Consider the following 23,997-nt stretch of genomic DNA (forward strand, 5'->3'; position numbering starts at 1 on the left):
AAGAATATGATAAGCGGTACAGACTGTGTCATCACTGCATGGCTATTTGTACAGTCTTCTCTGTCTTCTATTTTATTTCTTTTTACGGTTCTCTAACCTGGGTAGTTTATAAAAAGTAGATGTCCCGCATGTGGTCAGATAAGAAACTCAAGGGTCCCACTGATGTAAGTCTCAAGTTCGATGTTACACATGACACAACGACTGTCTTCAAACTTTCTGTTTTCAATTTCTTGTATATGTTGTTTGTAAGTTGCTGTCCTCTCATCATGACCTCTCATGTATTTGTCCTAAATTTTGGGGAAAGAAGTTGTTTGCTATTTGTGTCTGTTGTGTTTCAATAGTCATTCCATTGACACCAATATCAACAACTGCAAAGTCAAGTTTGGCCTCAAAATGGACCAACTTGGCGATTTCCTTGACATGTGGCTCTTTAAACCAAATCGGTTTCAAAGTAAAATCGGACTGGGACAGCAAATCTTGGTGATCAGTATAAGATTTCTTGTTAAAGTTGATGCCAAGATTTTCGGTTCCATTTACAATGGTGTCCTGATTTTACTATGATTCGAGAGCAATGGGACTTTACTTTGAAAAATCCCATTGATCTCCTCTCTCTGCTTTATTCATAAGACCTGTGCTTGTTCCATACTAATCAATCTCTCCCCTTCAAATCTGCTTACCTCCTCAACCCCACCCACCTCTTGGCCTCCTCCAATCAGGATGTAGATCCTGCATACTCAGAGACTGACCCCACCCCCACAGAGACTGATTATTATTACCCGATAGAAGAAGAGGCGGGCCAAGAGCCAGAGAGTGAGCTCACTGGATATGAAGAAACCAGTAACAAGGTAAACCACACCCATTAGACGAAGATCTGAATTATTCCAGAAGAAACTAGATTCTTAAACTACCATAAATCTTTACACTGGAGGTGAGACCAGCCTGGGTATACTTACATTAAAGGGATTGTTTACCCCAAAATTAAGATTCTTTAGTCATTTATTCACCCTCATGTTATCACAAACCTGTATGACTTACTTTCTTCTGCAGAACACAAAAGAAGATATTTTGAAAAATGTTAACCAAACAACATTGAACCCCTTGACTTTCATTGTATGAGATTTTTCAAAATGTATGATTTGGTGTTCCACAAAAAAAAAGATTGTATACAGGTTTTGAAAGACACTAGGTTGAATAAATACAGAATTTAGATTTTTGGGTGAAATAATCTTTAACAATTTAGTAGCTTTGCAGCCACCTGTGGCGTGAAACAAAATGAATGCAAAGCATTTATTTGATCACATTCTTTTGTGATTCTTTTTAAACTTGTCTCAAGGTTTCTCCTTGTTCCTATATCAAAACGTGTTGACATAAGAACATGAAATCTTAAGAAACAAGAATCAAACTATATGGGATGAAAGCCGTGCGTTCATTTCCAGACCGCTGCTTTTGAAAGTGAGATATTTGAGGAATGAGGTACTGGCGACCACTAGGCCAGTAAACCTCATATACTACACAATCATTTTACTTTAAGGGATCAAATAGGTTTGGATGGTTTTATATATAGACATGAAGACTTGTTCAGGTTAGTACTAGTATAAATAACTTGTTTTAGAAGTAGTTTGGAAATGGACAATCTCAATGGACTTTATGTGTGAAGTAAGAGGTTTTAAGTCAACAATACAATGTGGTAAGAAACGACTACAGTTGTAAAAAGTGATGAACGTCTGTTTCCATAGATTTGAGTGATTCTATCCTCTCATTTAAAACTATTTTAGATTTACAACAAGATTTAATATGAATTCATTAGAAACACAGCAGAGGACAGACTGTGTGTCTCTGTGCGCGTGTGTTTCTATATCATGTGTGGATGTATATCATTCACATTATCTGTTTTGAAACAAGGTAAGATTTATTTCTCTCTCTCTCTGCCCTTTCCATATTTCTATCTCCACTTTTTTCTATCCACATCAACAATTCCATCTTTTTCACACATCTTCAATCCCCATCCGCTCCACCCCTACCTCTGCTTCTAATGGTACGCCCCAGGTTGAGGAGCCTTTACCAGCTGAGGACCTAGACATGACCAAGACAGGTGGTGAAGGGGTGTCTCAAATGCCCGACGAGCCCTTCACTGACGAGTACGTAACAAGCGACTTTGGCATGAAGGAGTATGACTATTCCTACAAGGACTACAACGAGCCCATCTCTGAAACCAAGGCGGAAGACACCTTTGGACCTGCCCTGTCCGCTGTGACAGATGAGGGTGGTGTAAGTAACCCAAGCTTTCCGGCAAATTCCCTGTCAGGCTTTGAAAAAAGCTGAAATTGAATTTGCTACAGCTTTATAGGGAACACTTGCAGAAGTTTTGGGAAGGTAAATGTTTAGAATAGCTAGTAGAAAACAAACCGATTATTTTTTTTGAAGAAAATTGGTAACCAAACGTTGGCTCCTATTGACTTCAATTGTATGGACACGAAAGCACATTTTTCAAAATATCTTCTTTTGTGTTTCACAGAAGAAAGAGTCATTTACCGATTTTAAACAAGATGCGGGAAAACTAATGATGTTTTTAAAACTATCCTCATAGAAACTCATTTCAAGATACTTCTGCAAGTCTTCATATAATGCTTTATCAGTATTGGTTGAGTCAGCCAAAAAGAACATCATCTTCCTGGAAGAAGCACTGCACTTGATGATGCTCTTATTAGAACGAATAAGTTGAATTTGTATAGAGTGATTTCAGATAATGATATAATGGCAAGTCCCAGTGGATTATGGGAAGTGTCATGTTCATGACCACAAAAAGTATTACAATGGAGGTGGGTGTAAAATCCTGGGATATGTTCCCTAGATCTTTAAGGTGGTTGTGCAAATTTATTTTATATACTGTATAAGACTCAGTATCGTCACAGCGACAGAAGGAAGAAGGTGTTGCTTCACTGGTTTGCCAAATTGAAATTTCGTATTCTTATCATCAAGTCTAATCCACAGTTTTGAACATTCATTGAATTCATGTAAATGTAAACAGAACTGACTCTGTTTAAATTAAAAAATGCAGATTGTTAATACAAGAGTATAAATGTGGTGAAATGCAGACAATTAGGAACCCTTTGAGAAAGTAAAAATCTACAGTAAGTATGTTTTTGCAATAAAACATTGCAAAAAACACAGAAATATCTGTTAAAGAAGTGAATAGGCCTACTTGCTAACAAATAAGGCTGAACAATTTCTGTGGTTAAAATGTGCCATTGTAGATGGAAGATTCTTGGCCATTTGGTGTAAAGAATCGTCTCAGTGGCCAGTTTTAATTAAACGTTGACATCTGAAGATGTCCTTGAAGCTTTCTCTTCACATATTGTATAAATAAAAGCTCTTTTGAACAGTTTCTTCAGGTTTTGACTGGGCTCTGTTTGGGTTACATATCTGTTTTCCTCAGGCTTCTGTCCGAGCCCTGAAGGGAGATAAGGGAGATCCTGCTGTCCTTGAACCTGTAAGCATCATTTTGTTTCACCAAATTATGAAAATGGTTAGCATTCACAACTGTAGCAAAAGAAACCACTGCATTCATACTTCTCCAGACCACCAGAGGGTGCTAGAATGCCGCTTTTGTCTACTACTTGAGCAGTTTAGTACTTTACTATAATACAGAAAGGAATAATAACTTGTGTGTTGAATGAGCATGAATATATTATTTCTCTGTTTCAATTCTGTATTGTTATTGTGGTCACAGGGCATGCTGATTGAAGGACCCCCTGGACCAGAAGGACCAGCAGTATGTGCTTCAAATTTCTATTGATACCTCATATTTGTGCTTTGTATATGTGGACCGTAAATTTCAAATATACAAGTTTTTAAATAGTGTAATTTCTTTCCGTATTAGGGTCTCCCTGGCCATTCAGGACCTAGCGGCCCTCCTGGTTCTGTTGGTGATCCTGGTGAGAGGGTGAGTATGTCTCCAGAACGTTTTAGACAGATTTCTGTGTGTATATTTTAGATTTGCTGTAATGTGACTTAGTCCTTTCGTCAGTCAATTTCATATTATCCTTTGAAGATAAAATCCTTTTTCAGAGAAGCCTTCTCAGTCACACTTTTTTTCTAAAGGGTTTTACTGGTAAGGCTGGTCTACCTGGAGCCGACGGCGTCCCCGGACCCCCAGGAACTTCTGTCATGCTTCCCGTTAGTATCCCCCCATCTTCTTTATCCAGTCAAGTTTACAAGTGTTTTTTGGTGATCTTAAAAATCTCTGAAGATTGACGCACAAGAAGGGCAACCATCTTCAAGTTTCAGTTACCATTCTTTAGAAATATCACATTGAAAGCAAAAATGAACCTGTTTTCTTTTCCTGTAGTTCCGCTTTGGACAGAGTGGTGGTGAGAAAGGTCCCAGCGCCTCAGCACAAGAAGCCCAAGTACAAGCCATTCTGTCTCAGGCCCGTGTAAGTAGCAGCTGTTGTATAGCAATCACTTCATTACTATTTTTTGTTATCTTACATTAGGGGTGACTAACTCGAAGATGTTGATTCATAGTTAATGGCTTTTTCTTCCAACTAGTTATCTCTAAAAGGTCCATCTGGGCCAATGGGCTACACTGGCCGTACTGGACCAGTGGTGAGAAAATCAAACACGAATAAAAAATTTTTTTACTCTCAAGCTAATGTTTATTTGTTGTAATTATTTGTCATTTCTGTTTCAATTCTGAATAGGGAATGTCTGGAAGTCCCGGCTTAAAGGGAGACAGCGGAGACCCTGGTCCACAGGTAAGACCTTGTGTCGAACTTAGTTTTGTATTCCACTTGTTTTTCCTTTAACCACAAGAACTGTGAGATGTTCAGACAATCAGAAAGTATGTTATGTCATGTTATTCAATAAAAAGACTTGCGTTGTTCTGTCTTCCAGGGTCCAAGAGGTCCTCATGGAATGTCTGGTCCTCCTGGCAAATCTGGTCGAAGGGTGAGTACTGGGTGATGTTGTTATTAATGATGGTGCCTTAAGCTAAAATCCAGTTTACTTTCCTATCCATGTAAAAAAATAATGTCGTTTACGTTCGATAATATTTACTATGGTGAACAGTAAAGGTTTTTAAACCTTACTATACTAAATATACTAAAATATACTGCAGTACATTTCGATTTTCTAGTTAACAGTTTTACTATAGAATAAAATTGTATAACATATTTTATAAATATAACTACAGTATATCACAGATTACTACAGATAACTATGCTAAATGATGTAGTATACAACATCATTTTTTCATGTGTGTGGAAATATAAAAATGGAGTTGTTTTGTATATATGATGTTGCAAACAGGGTCGTGCTGGTGCTGATGGAGCCAGAGGGATGCCAGGAGAGTCTGGAGTTAAGGTACGTGTTTAAAGCATCTGCATTCACTGCTTTTCGGGTATCAGTTCATCTGGAGTGTTTTAGACATACATGTATCGTTTACAAGTTCTTGTATGTGTGTCTTTTACATTAGGGTGACCGTGGCTTTGACGGCCTTCCCGGATTGCCTGGCGACAAAGGCTATCGTGTAAGTGCTTCATTGTTGTTACAGTTCAACATCAGCTCTGTTTCAAACACTTTGAGATGCCCACCTAGACAGCATTTCAATGCATATCTCCTATGGGGTGAAATCTAAGACATCTTTGCTGAAAGAGCATCCCAGAATGCATACAACGATGGTTTTTGACACCTGTCTATCTAGAAAGTAGAAGAGAGCTGTCGAATGTATGTTCATTTTTTGTTTGCTGTTTCGTGTAGGGTAACACTGGAGGAATGGGACTCTCAGGAGCCCCTGGAGAGGACGGAGAGAGGGTACTTTCTTGCTTTTATTTTGTGCTGTCACAGTAAAGTGGCTGTAGTGAACATGTTAAAGTAGATTCCGGTGTTTGAATTTTTGACATCACTGACATTCACTTTTCAGGGAGATGACGGAGAGGTCGGACCCAGAGGTCTTCCAGGTGAATCGGTGAGTGCCTCAGTAAACATTATTCTGACAGCCTGCTTATCTCTTTGTTTTAAATCTTTAAGTCTCAGTTTATTGTGATATCATTGTATGTTTGTCTTTGATGAGCCGTTTCTGTTTCTCTCATTCAACAGGGGCCTCGTGGTTTGCTGGGGCCTAAAGGGCCTGCTGGACTTCTTGGACCTCCTGTAAGTATTTATTGAGTTCTCAACTTGTAATTTGCTTATAGTATCTATAGGAACTATATGTTGGATATGTTTGTGCATGAATATCCACACGTTTGTTTCCGTCATCTATGTTATCTGCTTCTCAGGGTGTTCGTGGAAATGATGGTCCACATGGTCCAAAAGGAAGCTTGGTCAGTTAATCATGCAACAGTTTTTATATGTGGATAAGAAATGAAAACAAAATATGAATAAATAAAAAAACATCTGCTCATTTGTTCTTTGTCTTCTCGTTTTTAGGGACCACAAGGCGAGCCAGGTCCTCCAGGACAGCAGGGGGGACCAGGAACACAGGTGAACTAAACAAAGTGCTAATGTTCTTGAGTACTTTGAAAACTTTAATTATTTGATGTTAATGTTTTTTTTTATGCAACAGGGAACGTCAGGGCCTCAGGGTGCTCTTGGGCCACCAGGAGAGAAAGTGAGTATTGTGTTTGCAGAATTACAGAATACAAAGCAAATATTACATTTTCAGCTTTATACAGACATTTGAAAATATTTTTAACTTTTTTAATTGATCCCATTGTCATTGCCTCATTGAAGTGACAATGATGTAATTTCCTGCTTTCTTATAGGGACCCACAGGAAAGCCAGGTCTCCCGGGCATGCCTGGAGCTGATGGCCCTCCAGTAAGTGCAAGACACTTTTAATCCTGTTTCCACCCAAAACTATACAATAGTAAAAACATTGATGTGCATGATACTTCCTGTGGATAAAGAATGTTATTTTGTCCTTTAGGGTCATCCAGGAAAAGAAGGGCATTCTGGAACCAAAGGAAATCAGGTAATTCATTGGGATAGTTCAAACACTGCTTTGTTAATATTAGCATTGTATTTTATAGTTTAAATAGTTTAAAGGTTGATGTTTGAAGGTTATGCTATAAGCCTGACAGACAGGCTGTTAACCAAACATACATTTTTATATGGGTTTGCATTTCATTGCCAATGCAACAGCCAATAGATCAAATCCTTATCCAGACTGAAAGACTTGAAATTTACACTGTGTTAATATGTTGGCCTTGTTTATTTGTTTTTTAGGGTCCAAATGGTCCTCAAGGATCTATTGGCTATCCTGGCCCTCGGGGAATAAAGGTGAAATAATAATTAGATTCAATGCAAACACTGGATTGATATTAACTTGACGACTGGATAACATGCAGAACAATTTATGACATTTACAGGGAACTCAAGGTATCCGTGGACTTAAGGGGCATAAGGGAGAGAAGGTGAGTGGTCTTTATTGAATTAATAAGTAGTATAACTCATATTGATTCATCCTATTTTCAGATCAAAAGGCTTGGAGTCATTTTGTTATGATAACTGACATTTATTTTTTAGGGAGAGGATGGTTTCCCTGGAATCAAAGGAGACCTTGGTGTCAAAGGAGAGAGGGTATGTCTTCTTTAAAATATAACAATAGCATGTGTCTTATCATCATGGTATGGACTCCCATGAGCTTTGGGATTTTTCCCTTTAACTCAAACAATGCACAAGAATATATGTATAAATTTTTCATTATATCAAAGTAAGATTACATTTTTATGTGAATAGGGTGAGGTTGGAGTATCAGGCCCTAGAGGAGAGGACGGCCCTGAGGGTCCAAAGGGTCGTTTCGGCCCCCCTGGTGAGATCGGTCCACTCGGCCTGGTGGGAGAGAAGGTGCATTTCAATATATTAAAGATGGATGCTAATTAAGTTTTAAAATCTAGTCTGGATTCATGTTTTTGTTGTTACTGACAGAGATGCCCAGTATGAAACATCAAATTAATATAGCATTCTTAAGATTTAATATGATTTTCATGATATCATTCCGTGCATATGAAGAAATATTATCTTGTGTCATTTTAGGGTAAACTTGGTGTGCCTGGACTTCCCGGATATCCTGGCAGACAAGGAATCAAGGTCAAAAATAATCCCTTTTATAAGTATACTCCATGTGGTATTTAGGCAAGTCTTTCGCCGGAATTTATAAACGTTTTTCATCAATGCAATATTGATGTTTTTAGGGCTCCCTTGGTTTCCCAGGATTCCCCGGTACAAATGGAGAGAAGGGAGCAAGGGTGAGATTTTTAACTGTTTACATCAATCTTACATAACAAATTGAAATGTACCTGTAAGGTAACGGCATGACTAAATAGTCTGTATAACAGTAATGCATCTATAAAAAAGGCCTTTATTTATATTAGAAAAGGCAAGTAGTATATTTTCCCCTTTAAGTTGTCATGGGCTGAGAGTGGTCTGTTGCATCAAGCATAAGGACGTTGGCCACATGTACTTGCACTTAAAATGAAATGCTTTTTGTCAGCTCCAATTTTGTCAAACTTTGTTGGTTTCTTTTTTCTTTTTAGGGTCTGATTGGAAAAACTGGTCCAAGAGGTCAGCGAGGGCCAACGGTAAGGTTTTAAAGGTTTCAAATGATCACTCATCTCTTATTTAATTCAGTCCTGCTACTACAAAAAGCACGAGCAAATTCAAAACCTTTACTTAGATCTTCTGAGAGAGACATAGAAGTCAAACGTTTCCATCATAATTTCTTAACCATATATTATTGAAGATTTTTATTTGAACTAACATTTATCAGAGTCAGATACCAGTTTTACATCTACAACAGCTCCACACTTTTAATGTATTTCATCTTGTCTAAAGTCTTATTTTTTTCTGTTTTTATTTATACGAAGCAATTTTATGATAAACCCCTGAAACTAAGTTGAAACTGAAATGAAACACAATTTAGAAATCCTTTGAAATCCTATGAAAGAAAATCCTTTGAGCGACAACAGTTTCCTGTGGGCGCTTGATGGAAAGATTTGACTTTTGAGATTTTTTTTAATTTACTTTTTAATTGAACCTGAATAATGTCACCATTATTCAAGCTACTTATCAGTTCACCTTTTATATCTTTTAATTAAAAAATAACATACAATTTTATTTATCCCTTTAGGGTCCAAGAGGGCAGAGGGGCACTCGAGGTTCAACAGGAAAACCAGGTGCTAAGGTATGCGTAACGTCAGAAACTTAATTTAAAAATATATTATCATCATTATTATTTTTGCGAACAATTATAAATTATAACCACTTCACTCATTTTGATGTTATAGGGTGGCTCAGGCAGTGATGGGCCTCCTGGACCACCAGGGGAGAGAGTATGTTTCTTAAAAAGCAACTACATTTAATCAAAATTATACAACCTTATATTTTCGTTCGAGCTTTATTCTAATAAACATTATTTCAGGGACTAACTGGACCTCAAGGGCCAAATGGATTCCCTGGGCCAAAGGGACCTCCTGTAAGAGATAGTTTATAAGTTTTTATCCAATGCAGAAAATGTTCTTTGTTTTGGATTGTTTATTGATATATTCCTTAATTTGTGAAGGGACCTCCCGGGAAAGATGGACTGCCTGGACACCCCGGACAAAGAGGCGAAGTTGTGCGTATCTGTTTTCTGTGCATGTGAGATACAATATTCTAAGTCAATTCTTCAGCAAGATCTGTTTATATCTTGGGTTGTTCTTATCACGTTCTTAGGGTTTCCAAGGCAAGGTTGGACCACCCGGACCACCAGGAGTTGTTGGACCACATGTGAGTTTTGAACAACAGTACCTCCATTAAAAGTAGAATCCAACCATTTTTCTTTCAGACCGATCGATCTGTTTTATCTGTTAATAATCTAATGTTATACATTTTAATATCTCATTTAGGGTCCCTCTGGTGAGACTGGTCCCATGGGTGAGCGTGGCCACTCTGGACCCCCAGGACCACCGGGTGAGCAGGGTCTTTCTGGACCATCTGGTAAAGAGGGAACCAAAGGTGATCCCGGTCCCCCTGGTGGACCCGGTAAAGATGGACCCCCTGGACTAAGAGGATTCCCAGGAGAGAGAGGATTACCAGGAACACCGGTAAGAAAACTCATCTCAATGCCTTTTGAATAGATCAATTAATGCACGTTAAATAAGGTTATTTTGTTCGAAACTCAACTGAACATGTTATTTTTATAGGGTGGCGGGGGACTGAAAGGAAATGAAGGCCCTGCAGGACCACCTGGAACCGCTGTATGTCCGTCACAGCGTATTTAGGGTTCACCTGTAGCATTTTTGAGGAATTATCATATGTAAATCCATCAGTCTGTAACCCAATAGTAATTTCTATGCAGGGATCTCCTGGTGAGAGAGGATCTGCTGGAACTGCCGGCCCTGTCGGCCCACCCGGACGCCCTGGACCTCAAGGTCCCCCTGGATCTGCAGGAGAGAAGGGAGTGCCGGTTCGTATCAAGTCCTCGTTTTTCTGTCTATTAGAGAGATGTATTTCATACATCTGTCACAGAAGAGGATATTATTTTTCAGGGTGAGAAAGGTCCAATTGGTCCAGCTGGTCGTGATGGCATCCAAGGTCCGGTTGGTCTTCCAGGCCCTGCTGGAACTCCAGGTGTCGCTGGAGAGGATGGAGACAAGGTCGGTTATCTCTGTGTATCGTAAAGTAAGATCATTCCAATCATATACATGTTAATTTAGATATAAAATCTGTATTGTCTGGTTTATAGGGTGAAGTCGGGGAACCTGGACAAAAGGGAGGTAAAGGATCCAAGGGAGAACATGTAAGTGAATTAAATGGTTGGCATTTGACAGTCGCAAGGCTTGTTCCATTTTATAAACACAATATCAATCTATAATCGATCGTTTGTGTATTTACAGGGTCCTCCTGGTCCACCTGGGCCAATGGGTCCTGTTGGACAGCCTGGTGCACATGTAAGTGTGGAAGAAATCATGTTTAGTATTTTTAGTAATTGTTAATATGGTTCAATGATCAAACTTGGATTCAAATTGTCATGACCAACACAATTTTAAAACTCTATCTCTACTCAGGGTGCTGATGGTGAGACAGGAGCCAGAGGTCAACAAGGGCCATTTGGTACTAAAGGAGATGAAGGAACCAGAGGATTTCCTGGACCTCCTGGTCCCATTGGACTGCAGGTACTGAATAAAAAATCTCTTTCTCAGTCAATCAATGACTCTCTACATACGTCATACATTAGATTCTGACTTGATTCATGTTTTTAGGGGTTGCCTGGACCATCAGGTGAAAAGGGAGAGACGGGAGATGTAGGACCATTGGTGAGTCAAAACCTTTTCATGATTTTGTAACTCCAAGGTATGTAGAAAGATTTTTAACCACCTTGAGTGTATGGCATCTCTATGAAGTCTAAATTAAGTTCCCTGATAATGTGTGTTTTCTTCTTTTTTAGGGCCCCCCAGGTCCTCCAGGGCCCCGTGGTCCAGCTGGTCCTAATGGAGCTGATGTGAGTAACTTTTACTACACTTTTTTTACATTTTTCATTATTTTTGACAGTTGTCAATAAAAAAATCTGCGATCACCCCAAAGTTACCTTTACATTACACGCATTGTTCTCTAAACATTTTTTATTTCATGTGTAACCAGGGTCCTCAAGGTCCTCCTGGAGGTTTGGGTAATCCAGGTTCCATAGGACAGAAGGTAAATTTCGAAGATCTGAACTTGCTTCAAAGATGTCAGCAACACAATTGAAAAAAAATCTGTTTTTATTGTTGGCTCATACTGTCTTTTTATCTGTAACAACAGGGTGACCCTGGTGAATCTGGACCACCTGGTGTTGGTGGAGAGCCAGGAAAATTGGTGAGAAGGGCTTTACTACTGCCAGCTGACCGACAATCCAACCTATGTTTTTGCCAAATGGATTACATAATCCAATATGTATGATAAACATTTAGCATTTTACATAAAATTCACTTAACAGGGTCCAAGAGGAGAGCGTGGGGAAAAGGGAGAGTCCGGTCAGCCCGGCACACCTGGTCCTGCTGGTGGGAAGGGACCTACTGGAGATGATGGACCTAAAGGAAACCCTGTATGTATGAATCAAAATACAGCCTAGAAACAAGAATGTGTCCCTCTGTTACTCTTCAGCACCTGATATTTGTCTTTTTAAGGGTCCTGTTGGTTTCCCCGGTGATCCTGGCCCATCTGGTGAAGTCGGACCAAGAGTGAGAAAAATCATCTTTCACTTAGAAATAAGTCATGTTACAAATGTGAAATAGGTTAAAAGTAAATAAGTTAAAGTTTAATTTCTGAACTCTCTCTCAGGGCCAAGATGGAGCAAAGGGAGATCGTGGAGAGGATGGTGAACAAGGAGAAGCTGTGAGTGATCTACCTCGTGCTTAAAACGTCATTGTATATGTGTTGCTTCAACATATTTTATTCACAATGGGCTTTATATGGATTTAGGGGTCTCCTGGACCAACTGGTGAGAACGGACCACCTGGACCTCCAGGAAAGAGAGTAAGATCACCATGACAACAGTCTCTTTTAAATGCCACATGTGAAGTGCATCTGTGTGTTGATGTAAAAGAATAGTCTGTAACATATTTTATATTATACAAGATCCTACTGAAAAAAGCACATCTGAATTGTTAATGATATTATGATATGATGCATTTAGGGTCCTTTAGGAACAAGGGGACCAGAGGGCCGTCAGGGAGAGAAGGGAGGCAAGGTAAGACTATCATTGAGAGACTGAAAAGAAACTGAAAGAAATCAACAGCTTCTTCATATTTATTTTGCTTTTATAATCAATACTTTTTTCATGTTAATAGGGAGATTCAGGCGCTGTTGGCCCTCCAGGAAAAACTGGCCCCGTGGGTCTACAAGGTCAACCAGGAAAACCAGGAACTGACGGTCTCAGAGGGTTACCCGGATCAGTTGTAAGAAGATCATTTTCCATTTGAGATCATAATACTTTCTTCATTTGTTTCATTTTATTTCATTTATTTGTGGCACATAAGACATTGTGACCACACAAAGACACTGAAACTATTGGTTATTGGAATCGCTTTTTTATATTACAGGGTGAACAAGGTTCTCCAGGTGCTGCTGGGCCGAAGGGACCTCCTGGACCACTGGTAAGACCTTCTGAGTATTCAGTTATTATATTCCATAATTACTGATGTTTGAAGCCCTTACAATAAGACCTAAATTGTATTTTATCACAAAAAAACTAAAAACTGAAAAAATATGCTTGCTCAAATTGCTTATTTTCCACAGGGTCCTCCAGGTTTACCTGGTCTCCGTGGTGATTCCGGTGCTAAAGGTGAAAAAGGACATCCAGGTATGCTTGGTCTGATTGGGCCTCCAGGTGAACAAGGAGAGAAGGGTGACAGAGGGATGCCAGGACCTCAGGGAACACACGGATCCAAGGGTGAAACGGTGAGTGATGTCTAATTCCCCATACTGCATTTATCAAAATCTAGACAAATTTACATAAAAAAATAGCTTCACGCTATCAGAAATTTACTTGATGTAAGCATATGTTTAATGTTATGTAGGGTATGACGGGTTCAAATGGACCTATTGGTCCTGGAGGTCCAGCTGGGGTGCCTGTAAGTATTGTTTTAATGCAATCGAGTCATAAATTTGAAGATACATCATAGCACTGACAAATTCTTATTCATAATGCTTGAACTTCTCTGAAATCATGGCCTGTCTCGAGTACAGAAATAGCCAAATGCATTTTGATAAACTGCCGTGATGTTTTTCACAGGGTCCGAGGGGTGTCAAGGGACCTAAAGGTGCCACTGTGAGTAATTTTTTCCAGATACATCTCTAGAAATGTGATGAACTTATCATAAACAGTGTAATATGTTTATCAAAGTTTGGATAATATGTATGGGTAAACACAACGCATGCATAGATTGTTTTAACGCTAAATGTTTGCCTGTGGTACAGGGTGGAGCTGGTCCTAAGGGAGAGAAAGGTGTCCAAGGACCAGCGGGACAACCTGTGAGTATAATCATCCAAATCCAAAATTTCAAAAAGAATAAGTTGTTAAACCTTTGTGCTTAAAAATCTCTCCTTGACTCCTCATCCAATCCCATAGTTCCTGTTTTCAGCTATAATCCACTCTTTTTCTTCAGGGTCCCCCTGGTGATGTCATCCAGCCATTACCCATTCAGTTCCCAAAGAAATCCAAGCGTTCCATTGACGCCAGTAAGATGCTGTTTGAGACTGACACTGAAGCTGCCGACGCCGCTGGCACGGAGTTCCTGACCGGTAATGAAGGTATGGAGGAGATCTTCGGCTCGCTCAACTCCCTGCGGCAGGAGATCGACAGCTTGCGATTCCCACTGGGAACACAGGAAAGTCCAGCCCGCACCTGCCAGGACCTCCACCTCAGCCAACCGGAACTGAAAGACGGTATGATTGATGATCAATGTGTGAATGACGCATTCAGTGACCAATCCATGAGGAGTCGGCATTGTTATTGTTTGTATTTTTTTATTCAGGCGAGTATTGGATTGATCCAAACCAGGGCTGTTCTCGTGACTCTTTCAAAGTTTTCTGCAACTTCACAGCGGATGTAGAGACGTGCTTGTATCCCAGCAAAACAGTAGAGAACGTTAGTAGGACACTGCTCGTGTTTATAGTTTGTGGACGATAACAACTTGAAACCAATGTGTTGTCAATTCTCTCACAGGTAAAGATGAACTCTTGGTCAAAGGAGAAGCCTGGATCCTGGTACAGTCAGTTTGCTAAAGGAAACAAGGTGGGTTTATCAGCTGAAAAGCTCTTTAAAATAACATCTTAGTCAATTAATAATAAAAAATGTATGGATCATTTATCACAGATAGAACAAAAACGAGTAGACACACTGTAAATAAGATTATAGTAATGTGTTCCCAATAATTGATTCATTCTTTGTGTTTTAGTTTACATACGTAGACCTGAATGGAGAACCTGTTGGTGTCGTCCAGTTGGGATTCTTGCGGTTGCTTAGCGTCCAGGCCCGTCAGAGCCTTACCTACCACTGCCATCGTTCAGTGGCCTGGGCTGACCGCAACGCAGACAACGGTTACCAGAGGGCGCTTCACTTCCAGGGTGCCAATGATGAGGAGCTGAGCTATGAGAGCAGTCCCTACATCAAAGCCCTCATCGACGGATGCTCTGTAAGTTCTCATTGCATGCAAAAGAAATTAAGAAAAAACATTAAATAAAAGTGTTCAACTTTAAGTCCCATTTCCACTCAAAAAGGTTTTATTGTTGTAAAGACGAAAAGTCTTAGTCTGGTGCATTATTTATTTTAATATTATATTATAATTATGTCTTGAGGATTAAAAACCTACCAGCTATTCAAATGTATATATGTGTTATTTGTATAAAATAAATAGTTCCAATTAGTGCAGATTATTAAAAAAATTATTTTATTAATCACAGGTTTATCTGTGACACATTTTTTCTGTGATTAATCACGATTAGTCTCACATAACATTAATGTTTTAAAATATACTTTTAAATTCTATCAATTTCACATTTAATCTCCAAATTAATGTAAAAACAGCAGATTTCTTTAACAAAATCGTTTTATGAACGAAAGGCAACATTCTGATATTAGTACTGCAACTGATGTCTCCATTAAATTATTTTTTCATTATTTTAATATTAATTATGGACATTTAACATTAAAGTACAGTTTAACTGAGAGCTTTCATTTCTAAATACTTTAATGCTAAATTCTAAATTAAATACAGAATTAAAGCTGTACAAAACATTGAATTCCTCTTTTCATTGGTTCTTTGATTAAAATGAATGACAGATGTCACAGCTGCAGGTTTAAGAACTGCCGCTCTACGCACATCTGACACACTTTCCGATTTTCCATTCTTTCCATTCATTAAGAATTATATTTAACACGTTGAAATCTGTGCTTTTGAAAATGCTAGACAAAATGGGCTTTCTGTCATAATCTTGTGTGATTTTAAACAACAAGAAATAATAATACTATACAATTAAAAATTTAACTAAATTAATTTACTATAATATCTGATATTATTACATTATATAGACATTATAATATTTAATAATAATAATATTTATGCAGAAAATAGTCACTGAATAATAACTCTTAATATTATTATGCTATTTAAAATAATATTAAATTAATGCACTATGATGTTTGATATTATTTTGTTATGTAGTAATTTATTCATGTTATTATTTATAATATTGTAAAATACATTAATAATTCTATTTAATCACAATTTATTCCTGTGATATTCTTTCCTTCTTTGACAACTTTATGATCCTTTTACTCTCTTCCTCTGTAGTATCGTAAGGGTTACGACAGGACAGTACTAGAGGTCAACACTCCTCAGGTGGAACAACTTCCTCTCCTGGACATCAAGATCTCAGACTTTGGGGAGGACAATCAGAAATTTGGTTTTGAAGTAGGACCTGTCTGTTTCCTGGGATAAACACACACAAACACACACACACACTAATGGAAAGAGAATTACAATCACAGACACACACACACACACACACACATAAACACATATATAGTGCTGCCAACACTAATAAAGACATTTGAAGTTAGGTTTAAGAAGTGGGAACACGTATGTAAACACACACAAACACAATGTTGTGAAACAAAGTTGGACACAACTACATGCCCAGGGAAAAACACTCCCAGCCGTGGTCAACAGAGGAGAAGAGAGTCCTGCCGAAAGGTTCTCACGGGACAAGAGAGAAGATATCGATGGACATAGAGGTGTTTTCTGACCTGTCCAGATACTGCTGGGATCAATCAGAAAACCCTTACGTCTCAGCCCCCTCTCACATTCATTTCCCCTCCTCACTGCTACTCTTCTGACGTTTTTCCACTCGTCTTCCTACCTCCAAACCAGAGCGTTACTTTTATAGTCCTGTGCGAAGCTCCGCCCACCCTTTTCACATAGAATATAACAACAATTCAAACTGAGGAATTTAAGCTATGCCTGGAAAATTTCAATCATGAGGTGAAACAAAGCCATTTTTTATATAAATTGTCATTAAATTAAAATCAAAGCCATTATTAGTGTAAAATTGCATTGTTGTACATTTATTATGGAATGATGAAACCTGTCAGAATTAGCTATTTGTGCCGTGAAACTCACTGCCAAGTGCCAACTTACCAGTCGAGTATTTCTGGTGAAAGACGTAAAGCTGGTTATTGTTTTACAAAAGTGATCTTTATAGCTTCAGCCTCATAACAATGAGGCACATGTACAAATGTATTCCTGTTCGTCTGACAATCCAGTTTTCCTTTTATACACTTTTTACATAGACAGTGTTCAGGCTGGAGTTGAAGTGCATTAGATCCATTTGTACAGAAATCATTTTATTGTATTTATTTTGTGAAACAAATAGGTGCTCAGAACGACCAAAACCTGCAGTACAGAGTAATGTGGTATATCATTGTAATTATTTCCTGTAGTTTTTGTCATCACTCTATTAAATATGTAAATTACAACCCCAGACAGCACATCTACACGTTCATTATTTCAATGCATTTGAGTTGCAGCGTGAGGCTCAGATGATGTTGGTGCAGGTGGAGATGACAAAGATCAAGATGTCTCGAGATTCAGACAGCAGTGGTGAAGGGACAGAAAGTGAGAGGGTGTGAACCTGATGCTGGGTGGGAAATATGATTGGTTTTATGTATATTTTTTGTTTCTTTTTTAAAACACGAGGGGAATGAAAAGCTATAAAAAATTATTTGTGAATTAAAAGTTGTTTGTGTGGTTTTCTCGCAAAGACAATACAGACAGGATTGTTTCGGTCTGTGCAAGTCAAACGTCTGGCTTTATAAACTTTGGTGCTAAAAACTTGTTTAATGTAAGTACTTTAAAATCTCTTCTGTAATATATAATCTATTTAAAGAGCTGTTCGACTCCTTTGTTGTCATTTTCCACTTTCCTGTTAATATTATATTACACTTGGGGCTTTTACTAATATTTGATATTTTATTAACTCTCTTGAACCCACAACAGTTGTCTTCCGTCTCTGTGAACCCATGAGATGTCATACAGCCAGTTTCCCTCAAAAATCAATAACTATTCCTGAAAGGTCCTGTTTGTTTGGGTTTTGAACTGTTTCATAATTCTTTGACTTGATGTTGTTTTGGTCCAAATATTTCCATTAAACCACACATCAATGCATTTCCTTCTGTGTCAACAATTGTTTTTGCAGTGCAGTAAAAAAATAAACATTCAAACTTAAGTTATATAAATATATCATACATTTATTTTCAAATATCATTGGTTACATTTTATACAATGTGTGTACAGGAATTAAAAAATAAACTTCTCAAGACAATTAATAAACCGGTGTTAAGGCTCCACGATGAACATTTAAGAGGCGTTCAACAGAGCAAAATAGTGTTCAGCCGATGAAAAGTCCACCTGCACCAATACGGGAAAAAGTCAATGCTAAAGGAATACTTCAGTCAAAAGTGAAAGTTCCGTCATCATTTACTTATTTATAGTGTAAATAAATTTGTTCTGATGAACACAGAGAAAGATATTTGGAAGAATGCTTATAACCAGACAGATTTTGCCCCCCATCGACACCCATAGTAGGAGAAAATACAATTGTAGTCAAAAGTGCCCCAGAACTGTTTGCTGTCCTACATTCTTCAAAATGTTTACTTTTGTATTCGACAGATAAAAATATATATATTTTCCTACTATGGGAATCAATGGGGGGATCCGTCTGGTTATAAGCATTTTTCCAAATATCTTTCTCTGTGTTCCTCAGAACAAAGAAATTTACACTGATCTGGAACATGTCGAAGGTGTGTAAATGATGACAGAATTTTAGTTTTTGAGTGAAGTATCCTTTTAAGTTAAAAGAAAACATGAGCACAGCACAATTCTAAATGACATCGCACACATTTACTTTATATTGTTTTATTATTTTGCAAAAGAATCAGCAAAAAAACAAAGATCTTACCAGCAACTTCAATGCTGATTCCTGTTATATAGCGACTGTCATCAGAGGCCAAAAATGCACAAGCATCAGCTACTTCTACAAGACAATATTATTATTAGTCTCAACGTGAAGAATTCATAACATTTATATTTTAATCATTTATTTAAGAAATTTTTAATATTTAACTTTAATTGGTAAATCAAATTAATTATTAGGAGACTGTTTGGAGAGGTACACGCTACTACAGTATGTTTTGAAAAAAAATAACCTGCAGGCTCTCCCATCCTACCCACTGGAATAATGGATGTGATCTGTACAGAATAACCAAAAATGCCCATTTTATTTCAAATAAACTGGAAATCACTATCAGGAAAGATGATTTACAAATGTGAGAACTTCAGATATAAATACATGATCTGTAATAAAGCAATTTACCTTACTAATCACTTTTTCTGGTACTTTATCTGTCATAGGTGTAGTGATGAACCCTGGGAGGATGCAGTTGCAGCGAATACCAAATCTAAAAGAATTAAACAGACAGAATTATTACTCAACTCATAGGGGTGTTTTAACAAATATACCTTGCAAAAAAACATTACCATTTGCACCAATATTTTGTAAAATATATCAACTCAAACATGCATTTTAGTACAGGACTAAATTAATCCTGTATAGGAAACAGCCATAACAACAGCCATCTAGTCGTTATCAGCGTTGAAAACAATTGCCATCATTTTTACAGCCTATTATTAAGATGTACTAAAGAGCAAAACCAAATATACCAGAGAATGCATTTCAAATCGCTTAAATGGTTTAAAGGCCTTTACATGAACAAGAGCGTGATCATATAATCTAACGCTAGACAAAGAATGACCAAATAAACAGATTCTGCATTACTTGCATTAAATATTTTTTTAATCTGAATTTTTTTAACCTGTGAACGTTGACAGCAATAGTTCCAATAAATAATATTTATAATAAAAATAACAACAACAAGAAATAATAATAAAATACAATTTGAAATGTAACTTAATGAATTTACTATAACATCTGATATTGTTACATTATATAGACATAATAATATTTAATAATAATAATATTTATGCATAAAATTGCAACAAAATAGTCACTTAATAATAACTCTAAATATTATTATGCTATTTAAAATAATATTAAATGAATGTACTATAATGTTTGATATTATTTTGTTATGTAGTAATTTATTCATGTTATTATTTATAATATTGTAAAATGTAATAATAATTATATTCAATCATAATTTATTCTTGTGATATTTTTTCCTTCTTTTACAACATTCTGATCCTTTTACTCTCTTCCTCTGTAGTATCGTAAGGGTTACGACACAAAGGCATTTATACAGCCACACCATGTATTTTCTAATTACGTCAAGAGTAAAATTGTCACCTACTTGCTCAGCTCTTTGGCCGCTGTCCTTGTGAGACCTTCAACCCCTGCCTTAGAAGCTGAATAGTTTATCTGTCCAATATTCCCAACCTAAAGCCAATCACAGACATTTAGAAATATCCACGTGAAAATCTAAATCAAATAATATTGTATTGATTTCAGATAATTTCATGAAAATAATTGGCTTGAGTGACTGAGGACCTTTCCAACTATACTGCCCAGAGTGATGATGGATCCCTTCTGAGCGCCTGCAGAAACCAGAGCTTTAGAAACTGCCTGAGTCACAAGAAAAGTTCCCTGAGAAGAGACGAGAGATGTGCTATTACATTACTTTTAAGAGCAACTGGACTTTTGGTTTTCACCAGATAGACCAGAACACAGTTTAAAAGTTAGACCTGTGAGCAGAACACCACAGAAGAATATCATCACTCCAAATTTTGTTACACGCTGGTCAGTCTCACCTTCAAATTAACACCAATGACTTTGTCAAAATCCTCTTCTTCCATCTTGAGCAGAAACTCATCTTGAGTGATACCAGCAGTGTTCACGCACACCGAGGGTGGCTGGAAATAACGTCGCTGCAAGAGAACAAAAATAATCAATTTCAAAACGTCCTTTAATGATATAAATATTATCATTTGCTGTTTATATCTGCACCATTTTACCATATCACCCCCTGTTATAACCTTGAACAGTGAGAATAGCCCAGAAACATGTCTGTCATACCTGAATACTTGACACTAAGGTCTCCACACTGTCTTTTGATGACACGTCCACCCCCAAGGCCATGTGCTCCTGTCCTTTACGGTCACGTGACAGGAGTTCCAGCGTCTGATTGGCAGATTCCTCATTGAGGTCGGCCACAACTACAGAAGCACCTTCAGTGGCAAATCTCTGACACACTGCCCTACCGATGCCACTTCCACCTCCTGACACACAACAGGACAGAACATGACCTCACTGCTTTGTGTTATACAAAATGTATGCTTTGCAACAAATATCTTACACATTTACAATAATTACGCCACAAAAATGAATGTACAGCATGTATCAATGCAAATCAATGTTAATTAATATTCTTGATGTTTTATTGGCTCCCATTTACCAGATATCATCCTACCAACAATAGCTAACATAACCAGTAGAGAACATTATGGCTTCCATTAAAACCAATACTAATCCCATTAAAACCATATATATAAAGTGTGTTACAATGCTAATCGAGGTTGCATTCTATAACATTCAAGAATAAAAATTACAAGTGAAGCTACTTTAAATGTTCATTACGCATAACATTACGCAGTGATATCGTGCGGTTTAAAGTCTAAAGGTGACCTGCGCATGTTTTCCCTCTGACTTTTATTATTTAGTGCATGTGTAGTCTAAATCGTGTTATTTAAGACATTAACGTAGCTCAACGACAAATATTTCTATATCATTTTATATTTCTAGGTGTATAATCAGTTTTAGAAGGACTATGAAATCTCACCGGTCACTAATGTCAATCTAGATATGAGACGAGAGGGCGCCGCCATGACAGTCAGTGTAGTACCAACAGTGCCCACTAGATGGAACCAGAAGACCAATAATAATTGTTAAACTCACTGTATACGTTAAATACGCTTTTTGTGCAGTGTTACGGGATAGACTGAAGTGTATTTTGTCTGTTCCGTTTGATTGTATTAGTAGGGGAAGTTATAGTGAGTTTAGAAGTGAGTTAAATCCACTTGTTGTCACGACTGACTGTATTGCGTTTGATGCTTCATACATGCCTCCCTCAAGTTAACATTGGCTCCTTAAATGGTACACAGAACAGAATGCAAATCTCTTTTAACACTTTTGTTCGTGGGAAAAGTACAAGAACAGTGCAAAGTTGGTTAACGGAAATGAAACTTGCTTAATCTCTCAAAAAACTAAAGACTTCCACTCATCACGCAAAAAAGAGAAGATATAATCAGTTATAAACGAAACGCCTCTATTCATTTTGCCTCTGTGATAATGACCTTTATATGTTTTTTTTATTTGACTTACATACTGACGAATAAATAAGACATACAAGTAATAGCTAAATGCTAAAATAATCATTAGTTGCGACGCATTGTGTTGTATAATTTAACTGTCAATGCCTTTAACTGACCACAGGAGGGCAGAAGTGTGCAGCTGCAGCGATAAATTAAAAATTCCAACGTTGTTTCTCTACTGATTACGTCATGTGATGGGCAATGCGACAGGATAAATGCACGTATTTGAAATGAAGCATCATGTTATATTTAATGCTTGAAAATTGTCATTTTCAGTACACAAAGAGCTCTTTAAGTTCGTAATACATGAACTTATCAGTGAGTGAATAATTTCCGCATTGCACCTGTGCACTGAAACTCAAACCCACCGCTGAAATGAGAGCACTTGACACGCTTTTGTGGTTCTCAGCAAATACAGATGCTGTGTTTTCTTCTCCGTGTGAAGCTTTTCCACCCCACTTGATATCGTTTAACACTTATCAGTTTTGGGGGAAAACAAAAACATGATGTCAATAAATCCTTTTACTGCTGTTATATCTTACACATCTCTGATATTCTCTGTAGGTATTTCCTGTGATTATATGTCACTTCAAACCTCAATCTTGATATTGTGATGTCCATATTATTTGTCAACTAAACACTTACTATTATGAAGAAAATAATTCTGCTGTTTTACCAAATGTTAAGGTTGTCATGCACTACTATAGAAAACTGGTCGTTTTCAAACTTTTATTGCAAAAAATATTGAAGCACAGAATTATTCACATATTTTAGGTGTTTATGCAAGAAAGCTTCATTGCTTTAAGCCTTAAACATCATTGAAAATAATTTCAGCGTAAAACTGCCTTCAGTGGAAAGGAAGGGAGGTAAAACCTGGAGCAAAATAAACAAAATTAAGTTATTATCACAATTTGTGCATTACGTTAGGAACAGTATGACAAAAGTGTACCTCTGTGTGTTCATTTGTAGCAGCAGTTTACAGAAGAAAGAGCCACAATAAGTCCAGTGAGAAAAAAAGCCCACAGTTAATTTTATGATTCTGCTGTCCAGAGGAGTCGAGTCTGAACATGGTGGAATATTGCAAACTCAGAGAACATAAGAACACGTATTGGTTATTTTTGCAGAAATCCAAAAATTCATGTTTAACTTTCCCCAGTGCATGATGAGACATTCCTTAAGACGCTTTGTTCCACCTGACAGCATTCTTTCAACCCTCTTTGGAGGACTAGTTCCAGGTATGAATGCACCTGGTAACTCAAGTCCCCATTGTCCATGAATTCTGTATAGGTCACGTATTCAGTGACCTCTGATCGGTCTATAAGCCATGTGACATTAATTGCTTGGGGATAGAAATTGTATACATGGCAGTCCAGTGTGGTCAGCTGACCGTAGCGAGCCTTCTCGTTGGAGCATACGGTAACATCGGGCGGAACTATTACAAAACAATGAATAACTAAATTTGCATTTTCTAAAGATTATCAAGCTCTGTTTTTTATTATATCCACCAAATATGACCATGTTTTCATCAAACATCAGCAAAAAAAGACTAAACATATTCTGACTCTGAATGTGTGTCAGTTTATGCATTTGACAAAA

General features: G+C 37.5%; 2 protein-coding genes across 6 annotated transcripts in view; one reads left to right on the forward strand and one right to left on the reverse strand.

Moving 5' to 3' along the window:
* col11a2 (collagen, type XI, alpha 2) overlaps nucleotides 1-18,177 on the forward strand; it is a 30,008-nt gene extending 11,831 nt beyond the window's left edge. For 3 of the 5 annotated variants that reach the window (XM_056741440.1, XM_056741444.1, XM_056741441.1), the window contains 59 exons: nucleotides 717-845; nucleotides 2,047-2,268; nucleotides 3,437-3,490; nucleotides 3,731-3,772; nucleotides 3,881-3,943; nucleotides 4,102-4,176; nucleotides 4,349-4,435; nucleotides 4,551-4,607; nucleotides 4,703-4,756; nucleotides 4,896-4,949; nucleotides 5,310-5,363; nucleotides 5,476-5,529; nucleotides 5,760-5,813; nucleotides 5,923-5,967; nucleotides 6,099-6,152; nucleotides 6,278-6,322; nucleotides 6,429-6,482; nucleotides 6,565-6,609; nucleotides 6,764-6,817; nucleotides 6,927-6,971; nucleotides 7,226-7,279; nucleotides 7,369-7,413; nucleotides 7,526-7,579; nucleotides 7,739-7,846; nucleotides 8,036-8,089; nucleotides 8,194-8,247; nucleotides 8,536-8,580; nucleotides 9,129-9,182; nucleotides 9,286-9,330; nucleotides 9,420-9,473; nucleotides 9,561-9,614; nucleotides 9,713-9,766; nucleotides 9,886-10,083; nucleotides 10,183-10,236; nucleotides 10,338-10,445; nucleotides 10,528-10,635; nucleotides 10,725-10,778; nucleotides 10,876-10,929; nucleotides 11,047-11,154; nucleotides 11,242-11,295; nucleotides 11,427-11,480; nucleotides 11,621-11,674; nucleotides 11,780-11,833; nucleotides 11,955-12,062; nucleotides 12,145-12,198; nucleotides 12,299-12,352; nucleotides 12,440-12,493; nucleotides 12,654-12,707; nucleotides 12,808-12,915; nucleotides 13,060-13,113; nucleotides 13,256-13,417; nucleotides 13,537-13,590; nucleotides 13,752-13,787; nucleotides 13,937-13,990; nucleotides 14,125-14,404; nucleotides 14,494-14,606; nucleotides 14,685-14,753; nucleotides 14,917-15,153; nucleotides 16,312-18,177. In XM_056741440.1, the coding sequence (XP_056597418.1) occupies nucleotides 717-845; nucleotides 2,047-2,268; nucleotides 3,437-3,490; nucleotides 3,731-3,772; nucleotides 3,881-3,943; nucleotides 4,102-4,176; nucleotides 4,349-4,435; nucleotides 4,551-4,607; nucleotides 4,703-4,756; nucleotides 4,896-4,949; nucleotides 5,310-5,363; nucleotides 5,476-5,529; nucleotides 5,760-5,813; nucleotides 5,923-5,967; nucleotides 6,099-6,152; nucleotides 6,278-6,322; nucleotides 6,429-6,482; nucleotides 6,565-6,609; nucleotides 6,764-6,817; nucleotides 6,927-6,971; nucleotides 7,226-7,279; nucleotides 7,369-7,413; nucleotides 7,526-7,579; nucleotides 7,739-7,846; nucleotides 8,036-8,089; nucleotides 8,194-8,247; nucleotides 8,536-8,580; nucleotides 9,129-9,182; nucleotides 9,286-9,330; nucleotides 9,420-9,473; nucleotides 9,561-9,614; nucleotides 9,713-9,766; nucleotides 9,886-10,083; nucleotides 10,183-10,236; nucleotides 10,338-10,445; nucleotides 10,528-10,635; nucleotides 10,725-10,778; nucleotides 10,876-10,929; nucleotides 11,047-11,154; nucleotides 11,242-11,295; nucleotides 11,427-11,480; nucleotides 11,621-11,674; nucleotides 11,780-11,833; nucleotides 11,955-12,062; nucleotides 12,145-12,198; nucleotides 12,299-12,352; nucleotides 12,440-12,493; nucleotides 12,654-12,707; nucleotides 12,808-12,915; nucleotides 13,060-13,113; nucleotides 13,256-13,417; nucleotides 13,537-13,590; nucleotides 13,752-13,787; nucleotides 13,937-13,990; nucleotides 14,125-14,404; nucleotides 14,494-14,606; nucleotides 14,685-14,753; nucleotides 14,917-15,153; nucleotides 16,312-16,458 (4,554 nt within the window). In that variant the 3' untranslated portion in view covers nucleotides 16,459-18,177. The remainder of the gene's footprint in view (nucleotides 1-716; nucleotides 846-2,046; nucleotides 2,269-3,436; nucleotides 3,491-3,730; nucleotides 3,773-3,880; nucleotides 3,944-4,101; nucleotides 4,177-4,348; nucleotides 4,436-4,550; nucleotides 4,608-4,702; nucleotides 4,757-4,895; nucleotides 4,950-5,309; nucleotides 5,364-5,475; nucleotides 5,530-5,759; nucleotides 5,814-5,922; nucleotides 5,968-6,098; nucleotides 6,153-6,277; nucleotides 6,323-6,428; nucleotides 6,483-6,564; nucleotides 6,610-6,763; nucleotides 6,818-6,926; nucleotides 6,972-7,225; nucleotides 7,280-7,368; nucleotides 7,414-7,525; nucleotides 7,580-7,738; nucleotides 7,847-8,035; nucleotides 8,090-8,193; nucleotides 8,248-8,535; nucleotides 8,581-9,128; nucleotides 9,183-9,285; nucleotides 9,331-9,419; nucleotides 9,474-9,560; nucleotides 9,615-9,712; nucleotides 9,767-9,885; nucleotides 10,084-10,182; nucleotides 10,237-10,337; nucleotides 10,446-10,527; nucleotides 10,636-10,724; nucleotides 10,779-10,875; nucleotides 10,930-11,046; nucleotides 11,155-11,241; nucleotides 11,296-11,426; nucleotides 11,481-11,620; nucleotides 11,675-11,779; nucleotides 11,834-11,954; nucleotides 12,063-12,144; nucleotides 12,199-12,298; nucleotides 12,353-12,439; nucleotides 12,494-12,653; nucleotides 12,708-12,807; nucleotides 12,916-13,059; nucleotides 13,114-13,255; nucleotides 13,418-13,536; nucleotides 13,591-13,751; nucleotides 13,788-13,936; nucleotides 13,991-14,124; nucleotides 14,405-14,493; nucleotides 14,607-14,684; nucleotides 14,754-14,916; nucleotides 15,154-16,311) is intronic. The other 2 variants (XM_056741442.1, XM_056741443.1) reach the window with 2 other exon arrangements.
* Nucleotides 18,178-18,245: 68 nt separating this feature from the next.
* Nucleotides 18,246-21,930, reverse strand: hsd17b8 (hydroxysteroid (17-beta) dehydrogenase 8). The gene is made up of 9 exons (XM_056741658.1): nucleotides 21,870-21,930; nucleotides 21,107-21,309; nucleotides 20,842-20,958; nucleotides 20,582-20,677; nucleotides 20,385-20,470; nucleotides 19,391-19,475; nucleotides 19,224-19,266; nucleotides 18,977-19,051; nucleotides 18,246-18,426 (listed from the first exon to the last, which is right to left on the reverse strand). The coding sequence occupies exons 1-9, from the start codon at nucleotides 21,913-21,915 to the stop codon at nucleotides 18,407-18,409; spliced, it is 771 nt and encodes a 256-aa protein (XP_056597636.1). The 5' UTR covers nucleotides 21,916-21,930; the 3' UTR covers nucleotides 18,246-18,406.
* Between the last annotated feature and the right edge of the window lie 2,067 nt (nucleotides 21,931-23,997).

Source organism: Triplophysa dalaica, chromosome 25 (genome assembly GCF_015846415.1).
Source record: "Triplophysa dalaica isolate WHDGS20190420 chromosome 25, ASM1584641v1, whole genome shotgun sequence".
NCBI lineage: Eukaryota > Metazoa > Chordata > Actinopteri > Cypriniformes > Nemacheilidae > Triplophysa > Triplophysa dalaica.